This window comes from Salvelinus namaycush, unplaced genomic scaffold (assembly GCF_016432855.1).
Source record: "Salvelinus namaycush isolate Seneca unplaced genomic scaffold, SaNama_1.0 Scaffold1334, whole genome shotgun sequence".
Lineage (NCBI taxonomy): Eukaryota > Metazoa > Chordata > Actinopteri > Salmoniformes > Salmonidae > Salvelinus > Salvelinus namaycush.
This window is the reverse complement of record NW_024058047.1, coordinates 61,268-70,963: the sequence shown is the minus strand read 5'-3', so window position 1 is coordinate 70,963 and position 9,696 is coordinate 61,268. Positions and strand designations below refer to the sequence as shown.

Genomic DNA, 9,696 nt, shown 5'->3' with positions numbered 1-9,696 from the left:
CAAAAGTAGTGCAATACAATATTTTAGGTTTTACCACAGCAGCTTAAATCAAGAACATTAAATAAAAACCAAAAAGTCTCTCTCAACGAAGATTAAACAGATTTAACCCTAATATAGGGAATAGGGTGCCATTACGCTGTAGTACAGTACAATATGTTATATTCGTACAACAAGCAACCCATTGTTAGTTCCACAAATCCATCCAAATATCCGTGTAAACTTACAAGTTCAAATGAGCTATTTTCTCAGACTGTAACAGTCACTGGTTTGTATATGGAAAGTCTGTTCTCATTAAAACTGCTGTAAAAATGTTTTGTTTCTGTCCATGATTTTGAGGGAGGGATTTTACAAGCTGTGAATTGAGAGAGACGGAGGAGGGCGTTTGATTCTGTCTGATTTTACAAGCTGTGAATTGAGAGAGACGGAGGAGGGCGTTTGATTCTGTCTGATTTTACAAGCTGTGAATTGAGAGAGACGGAGGAGGGCGTTTGATTCTGTCTGATTTTACAAGCTGTGAATTGAGAGAGACGGAGGAGGGCGTTTGATTCTGTCTGATTTTACAAGCTGTGAATTGAGAGAGACGGAGGAGGGCGTTTGATTCTGTCTGATTTTACAAGCTGTGAATTGAGAGAGACGGAGGAGGGCGTTTGATTCTGTCTGATTTTACAAGCTGTGAATTGAGAGAGACGGAGGAGGGCGTTTGATTCTGTCTGATTTTACAAGCTGTGAATTGAGAGAGACGGAGGAGGGCGTTTGATTCTGTCTGATTTTACAAGCTGTGAATTGAGAGAGACGGAGGAGGGCGTTTGATTCTGTCTGATTTTACAAGCTGTGAATTGAGAGAGACGGAGGAGGGCGTTTGATTCTGTCTGATTTTACAAGCTGTGAATTGAGAGAGACGGAGGAGGGCGTTTGATTCTGTCTGATTTTACAAGCTGTGAATTGAGAGAGACGGAGGAGGGCGTTTGATTCTGTCTGATTTTACAAGCTGTGAATTGAGAGAGACGGAGGAGGGCGTTTGATTCTGTCTGATTTTACAAGCTGTGAATTGAGAGAGACGGAGGAGGGCGTTTGATTCTGTCTGATTTTACAAGCTGTGAATTGAGAGAGACGGAGGAGGGCGTTTGATTCTGTCTGATTTTACAAGCTGTGAATTGAGAGAGACGGAGGAGGGCGTTTGATTCTGTCTGATTTTACAAGCTGTGAATTGAGAGAGACGGAGGAGGGCGTTTGATTCTGTCTGATTTTACAAGCTGTGAATTGAGAGAGACGGAGGAGGGCGTTTGATTCTGTCTGATTTTACAAGCTGTGAATTGAGAGAGACGGAGGAGGGCGTTTGATTCTGTCTGATTTTACAAGCTGTGAATTGAGAGAGACGGAGGAGGGCGTTTGATTCTGTCTGATTTTACAAGCTGTGAATTGAGAGAGACGGAGGAGGGCGTTTGATTCTGTCTGATTTTACAACGACGTGTTCGTTGTAGAGAAATGTTATGACTTTTCTTCCTGCAGTATTGTGTCTCCTCTAGTTCCTGTATCTTTCCCCCAAAAATCCCAGTTGTTTTTGGAGATCCTGTTTGGAGGATGTTCTTATCCCCTCAGGATTGGGGCTCCCGAGTGACGCAGCATCTCAGACACCCTGGTTCGAATCCAGGCTGTATCACAACCCGGCCGTGAATGGGAGTCCCGTAGGGGGAGGCGCACGATTGGCCCAGCGTCGTCCGGGTTTGGCCCGGCGTCGTCCGGGTTTGGCCCGGCGTCGTCCGGGTTTGGCCCGGTGTCGGCCATCATTGTAAATAAGAATGTGTTCTTAACTGACTTGCCTAGTTTAAATAAATAAAAATAAAAAAATGATTCCCAGAATCTTCCAACTGGGAATGTTGCAGTCTTTTCTCTTAGTGGTGTGTGTTGTATGTAATGTTGTGTAGTATAGAACAGGAACTATAGTATAGAGACAGCAGTCCAGTCCAAAACTATGATATATTACTAGAATCTAATATAGCTACACAAAATCAAATCAAATAAATATAATTGTATTTGTCACATACACATGGTTATCAGATGTTAATGCGAGTGTAGGGAAATGCTTGTGCTTCTAGTTCCGACAATGCAGTAATAACCAACAAGTAATCTAACCTAACAATTCCACAACTACTACCTTATACACACAAGTGTAAAGGGATAAAGAATATGTACATAAAGATATATGAATGAGTGATGGTACAGAACGGCATAGGCAAGATGCAGTAGATGGTATAGTGTACAGTCTATACATATGAGATGAGTAATGTAGGGTATGTAAACATAAAGTGGCATAGTTTAAAGTGGCTAGTGATACATGTATTACATAAAGATGGCAAGATGCAGTAGATGGTATAGAGTACAGTATATACATATGAGATGAGTAATGTAGGGTATGTAAACATAAAGTGGCATAGTTTAAAGTGGCTAGTGATACATGTATTACATAAAGATGGCAAGATGCAGTAGATGGTATAGAGTACAGTATATACACATGAGATGAGTAATGTAGGGTATATAAACATAAAGTGGCTAGTGATACACATGTGTATATAGATTTAAAGTTTTTGCATACGATTACTCTGTTAACATCGACCTCTTTCTGTCACTGAAGAACATCACAACAACGGTTTATTTTATTATAATTTTATTAAAAATCGCATTTAGAATATTGATCAAATATGTATTTTTTGAAAATGACAAGCAAAAAGGCTTTTTAATATGCATATGTACAAACAGGATAAAAAAACTAAAAACGGGGAGGTTATATAAATACTCTGAACAAACCAATATCGACCATGTGAACAAGAAGGAAGCAAAGCTGGGTTGTGTTCATTAGTCACCCAATGGATGAAAATGGACTGAAACAGGGAGAGACTACTTGAATCTGTCCAATAAGAAACTCATTTTCATTTTTTCCCTTGTTAAATGTTTTTGCTACGATGTGCGCTAATGAATACGACCCTGGTTTAGTTTGTGAGGAACACTGTTAAGGTTAAAAGTATTAAAGTTTGATCTATTTATAGGTACAGTATCAGAGCTGGAGGAAAACTACTCTCTTGAAGCGTTTCTTTAATGTGACCGTGTGTTCATTTGACCATGTGTTCATTTGACCGTGTGTTCATTTGACCATGTCTTCATTTGACCATGTGTTCATTTGACCATGTGTTCATTTGACCATGTTACATTGACCATGTGTTCATTTTCCATAAATAAAGAGTGAACTGTTCAATTGTTTTGATTTAAAGACAGTTAAGAGGCAGTTAGAGTTACCAAGTAAGACATGTTTTCTAATTGGAAATGCGAAAAGCTGCTAAAGATGTTACTTTCAGGTTTATACCCGCGCTTGTTAGCCGCTAACATGCTAAGTCAGAAGTATGGCCCCTTCAGGTTTATACCCGCGCTTGTTAGCCGCTAACATGCTAAATCATTAGTATGGTCTTTCAGGTTTAAACCTGTGCTTGTTAGCCGCTAACATGCTAAATCATTAGTATGGCCCCTTCAGGTTTAAACCTGTGTTTGTTAGCCGCTAACATGCTAAATCATTAGTATGGCCCCTTCAGGTTTATACCTGCGCTTGTTAGCTGCTATCATGCTAAGTCAGAAGTATGGCCCCTTCAGGTTTAAACCCGTTCTTGTTAGCCGCTAACATACAAAATCATAAGTATGGTCCCTTCAGTTTTTGTGGATTAAATGTTGTTATATGGCTTTCACTTCCAAAGTTATCAGTCAGCATGCATCAATAACAGCACAATGTCCTTAAGATCAAATATCTCCTCTATAAAAGACCACACAGTATACACACACACATGGTCAAATTATGATGAGAAGACCATAATGTGGAGACCATAATGTGGAGACCATAATATGGAGACCATAATGTGGAGACCATAATGTGGAGACCATAATGTGGAGACCATAATGTGGAGACCATAATGTGGAGACCATAATGTGGAGACCATAATATGAAGACCATAATGTGGAGACCATAATGTGGAGACCATAATGTGGAGTAATTCCCATAATGTGGAGACCATAATATGAAGACCATAATGTGGAGTAATTCCCATAATATGGAGACCATAATATGGAGACCATAATGTGGAGACCATAATATGAAGACCATAATATGAAGACCATAATGTGGAGACCATAATGTGGAGACCATAATGTGGAGACCATAATATGGAGTAATTCCCATAATATGAAGACCATAATATGGAGACCATAATGTGGAGACCATAATATGGAGACCATAATGTGGAGTAATTCCCATAATGTGGAGACCATAATGTGGAGACCATAATGTGGAGACCATAATATGGAGTAATTCCCATAATATGAAGACCATAATGTGGAGACCATAATATGAAGACCATAATGTGGAGACCATATGTGGAGACCATAATATGAAGACCATAATGTGGAGACCATAATGTGGAGACCATAATATGGAGACCATAATATGAAGACCATAATATGGAGACCATAATGTGGAGACCATAATGTGGAGACCATAATATGGAGACCATAATGTGGAGACCATAATGTGGAGTAATTCCCATAATGTGGAGACCATAATATGGAGACCATAATGTGGAGACCATAATATGGAGACCATAATGTGGAGACCATAATGTGGAGTAATTCCCATAATGTGGAGACCATAATATGAAGACCATAATGTGGAGTAATTCCCATAATATGGAGACCATAATATGAAGACCATAATGTGGAGACCATAATATGAAGACCATAATATGAAGACCATAATGTGGAGACCATAATGTGGAGACCATAATGTGGAGTAATTCCCATAATGTGGAGACCATAATGTGGAGACCATAATGTGGAGACCATAATATGAAGACCATAATGTGGAGACCATAATATGGAGACCATAATATGAAGACCATAATATGAAGACCATAATGTGGAGACCATAATGTGGAGACCATAATATGAAGACCATAATGTGGAGACCATAATGTGGAGTAATTCCCATAATGTGGTCTGATGACATCGGTCCTCTTCATAGATAATTGCAGTCTTATTCCTTTTCCAATCTCCCCTACTGTAAAGCACCATATTGTATTTCTGCACTGTGTTATTAGGCCATTAGAGGAAGTGTTAAGCACCATGTCCCCATAAGGCTGTTACTCTGTAAGAACCATGTCCCCATACGGCTATGTTTCTCTGTAAGCACCATGTCCCCATACGACTATGTTACTCTGTAAGCACCATGTCCCCATACGGCCATGTCCCCATACGACTATGTTACTCTGTAAGCACCATGTCCCCATAAGGCTGTTACTCTGTAAGCACCATGTCCCCATACGGCCATGTCCCCATACGACTATGTTACTCTGTAAGCACCATGTCCCCATAAGGCCATGTCCCCATACGACTATGTTACTCTGTAAGCACCATGTCCCCATAAGGCCATGTCCCCATACGACTATGTTACTCTGTAAGCACCATGTCCCCATAAGGCTGTTACTCTGTAAGCACCATGTCCCCATACGGTCATGTTTCTCTGTAAGCACCAGATTGTGTGGTGTGTTAAGCCAGAAGAAGTAGTCTAAGCATGCTTTATAGTTTTTCCTGTAAGCACCAGGGTTGGGCTCAATTCAAATTTAAGTCAGGAAGTGATTTGAATTTAACATTAAAAAAAAAAAATAGTTAAACTTTAGCAATTAGTAGTTTTATCCTTTTCAGTTTATTGAGAAGTTGAAAATAAAAGCACTTTTTTAAAAATGATTACATTGGAATTTCAGTTTCCTTCCTGAATTGTCGGCCTTAGATTTGAATGGACCTCAACCCTGGTAATCACCATGTCCAGGTAGTTGTACTTTTTGATCAGTTATGTTACATGATTAGGAGTGAGAACATTAAACACCCCCTTGTCCCTGACTGTTACTATAACACCAACAACAGTTGAGATCACATGGCCAAAGTTTAATCGTTGTGATCCAAAGCCTTCACAATTATAATTTTTTTAAATTCAGGTTCGTATACCCACTGCCTTCTGCTTCAAACCAATAACCTCCCTTGGGAATTAAACTATTTCCAATTCAGCACCAACTTTTACAACAGTTTTTAATTTGGTAACTTAGCGGTAATACATTTTGTAGAGACTCTGTCCTGTCTCCATGATAGTGCAGGACTATATGGACCTACTAATTAGCTTATGGGGATCCTAATAAAATATCTAACCCCCTCGCTACTCCATCGACAGCCCCTGTTTCAAAACTTTACAAATGTATCCTTCCTTCCTTGATATGTAAGCACAGATTTATAAGTATAGGTGTACGTAAGCAAGGTGGGCCTATGGCCCTAGGGGCCTTTATTCAAAAAGTAGTGCACTATATAGGGAATAAGGTGCCCTCCCTGTTCAGCTCAGTTGCGTGGCTGTGAGTTGAACTCCTGACAGATGTTATTGACCACCTTGGGGACGAACTTGTAGAGGCTGTCAAACTCATCTACGAAGTAGGAGTGCTCCTTGTCGGGGTCGGTGGCGATGTACTCCAGCTCGTCCTGCGCTGCCCAGGCGATGCCGATGGAGTAGGCTATCACACCTGGAGAGAGAGAAGAGAGACGGGTAGTTAGGGACTAGTGATAAAGGAATTTAATTCCTATGTTATCAACCAATTCAATTAAAACACAATTTGTAAGATAATTATTAATTAATTATTAATTATCAGCATTAAATGGACAGAAACCAGTCTCAAAATCAATCAATCAATAGCGTTTATTCTCGAGAGTACTGATCATAATACATTTTACATCAGGTTATATAATAAAGATGATGTCATAGGTTTTAATGTCCATCCTCCTCTCGGATACAATGGCAGTATAGTTAGCGTTCTCATTACTGTCTGCCACCTGTTAAACTATCTGCAACCAACCCAAGGTCTTTCCCCTCCCTGGGTAGATACATCATTCTAGCCTGTCTGAAGATAAACCTATTCTTTCTAACAAGGAACATATTACACTCAGCATTATGATTATAATACGTTTCATTCATACAGTAACATCTAAGTCAAATGTATACATATTTTAGTCATTTATTCATAAAAATCCCATAACAACTAGACTATAACAACTGGGTTAGATTAGACCGGGAGTGGGCCACATCGGGATTTCAGAAATCGACGGAGGGCAGCACATGTTTTTTAACCGATTTGTTCGTAAAGATTTTGCCAGCCAGATAAAAGGCCAGTTATTTGAAAAAATATACAGTGCATTCAGAAAGTATTCAGACCCCTTGAATTTTTCCACATTTTGTTACAGCCTTATTCTAAAATTGATTAAATAGTTTTTTTTGTTATCCCCATAATGACAAAGCAAATATGTAAATGTAATTTCAGTTTTTTATTTTTAATGCAAGTATTCAGACCCTTTACTCAGTACTTTGTTGAAGCGCCTTTGTCAGCGATTACAGCCTTGAGTCTTCTTGGGTATGACGCTACAAGCTTGGCACACCTGTATTTGGGCAGTTTCTCCCATTCTTCTTTGCAGATCTTCTCAAGCTCTGTCAGGTTTGATTGGTAGCGTTGCTGCACAGCTATTTTCAGGTCTCTCCAGAGATGTTCAATCGGCTTCAGGTCTGGGCTCTGGCTGGGCCAGAAGGACATTCAGAGACTTGTCCCGAAGCCACTCTTGAGTTGTCTTGGCTGTGTGCTTAGGGTCAAACCTTCGCCCCAGTCTGAGGTCCTGAGCGCTCTGGAGCAGGTTTTCATCAAGGATCTCTCTGTACTTTGCTCCGTTCATCTTTCCCTCGATCCTAACTAGTCTCCCAGTCCCTGCCGCTGAAAAACATCCCCACAGCATGATGCTGCCACCACCATGCTTCATCATAGGGATGGTGCCAGGTTTCCTCCTGATGTGATGCTTAGCATTCAGGCCAAAGAGTTCAATCTTGGTTTCATCAGACCAGAGAATCTTGTTTCTCATGGTCTGAGAGTCCTTTAGGTGCCTTTTAGCAAACTAATTTTACTGAGGAGTGGCTTCCATCTGGCCACTCTACCATAAAGGCCTGATTGGTGCTGCAGAGAGAGTTGTCCTTCTAGAAGGTTCTCCCTTCTCCACAGATTAACTCTGTCTGAGAGACCATCGGGTTCTGGTCACCTCCCTGACCAGGGCCCTTGTCTTGATGGTTCCACACTTCTAACATTTAAGAATGACTGTATTCTTGGGGACCTTCAATGCTGCAGACATTTTTTGGTACCCTTCCCCAGATCTGTGCCTCGACACAATCCTGAGTTCAGAGTTCTACAGAGAATTCCTTTGACCTCATGGCTTGGCTTTTGCTCTGACACGTACTGTCAACTGTGGGACCTTATATAGACAGGTGTGTGCCTTTCCAAATCATGTCCAATCAATTGAATTTACCACAGGTGGACTCCAATCAAGTTGTAGAAACATCAAGGATGATCAATGGTAACAGGATGCAAATTGAGCTCAATTTCGACACTCATAGCAAAGGGTCTGAATACTTAGGTAAATCATTTGCTAAAAACCTGTTTTCACTTAGCTTAGAAACAAGCCACACACACTACATGACCAAAAGTATGTGGACACCTGCTCGTCAAACATCTCATTCCAAAATCATGGGCGTTAATATGGAGATGGTCCCCCCTTTGCTGCTATAACAGCCTCCACTCTTCTGGGAAGGCTTTCCGCTAGATGATGGAACATTGCTGCTATAACAGCCTCCACTCTTCTGGGAAGGCTTTCCACTAGATGTTGGAACATTGCTGCTATAACAGCCTCCACTCTTCTGGGAAGGCTTTCCACTAGATGTTGGAACATTGCTGCTATAACAGCCTCCACTCTTCTGGAAGGCTTTCCACTAGATGTTGGAACATTGCTGCTATAACAGCCTCCACTCTTCTGGGAAGGCTTTCCACTAGATGTTGGAACATTGCTGCTATAACAGCCTCCACTCTTCTGGGAAGGCTTTCCACTAGATGTTGGAACATTGCTGCTATAACAGCCTCCACTCTTCTGGGAAGGTTTTCCACCAGATGTTGGAACATTGCTGCTATAACAGCCTCCACTCTTCTGGGAAGGCTTTCCACCAGATGTTGGAACATTGCTGCTATAACAGCCTCCACTCTTCTGGGAAGGCTTTCCACTAGATGTTATAACAGCCTCCACTCTTCTGGGAAGGCTTTCCACTAGATGTTGGAACATTGCTGCTATAACAGCCTCCACTCTTCTGGGAAGGCTTTCCACCAGATGTTGGAACATTGCTGCTATAACAGCCTCCACTCTTCTGGGAAGGCTTTCCACTAGATGTTGGAACATTGCTGCTATAACAGCCTCCACTCTTCTGGGAAGGCTTTCCACCAGATGTTGGAACATTGCTGCTATAACAGCCTCCACTCTTCTGGGAAGGCTTTCCACCAGATGTTGGAACATTGCTGCTATAACAGCCTCCACTCTTCTGGGAAGGCTTTCCACTAGATGTTGGAACATTGCTGCGAGGACTTGCTTCCATTCAGCCACGAGAGCATTAGTGAGGTCAGGCACTGATGTTGGGTGATTAGGCCTGGCTCGCAGTCTGTGTTCCAATTCATCCCGAAGGTGTTCGATGGGGTTGAGGTCAGGGCTCTGTGCTGGCCAGTCAAGTTCTTCCACACCGATCTCAACAAACCATTTCTGTGTGGACCT

The 9,696-nt window shown here is 41.3% G+C and overlaps 1 protein-coding gene across 1 annotated transcript in view; it reads right to left on the bottom strand.

Moving 5' to 3' along the window:
* Positions 1-6,403: 6,403 nt before the first annotated feature.
* vit (vitrin) overlaps positions 6,404-9,696 on the bottom strand; it is a 64,024-nt gene continuing 60,731 nt past the window's right edge. Inside the window, exon 15 of the mRNA XM_038982890.1 lies at positions 6,404-6,596. Within this exon, the coding sequence (XP_038838818.1) occupies positions 6,418-6,596 (179 nt within the window). The 3' untranslated portion in view covers positions 6,404-6,417. The remainder of the gene's footprint in view (positions 6,597-9,696) is intronic.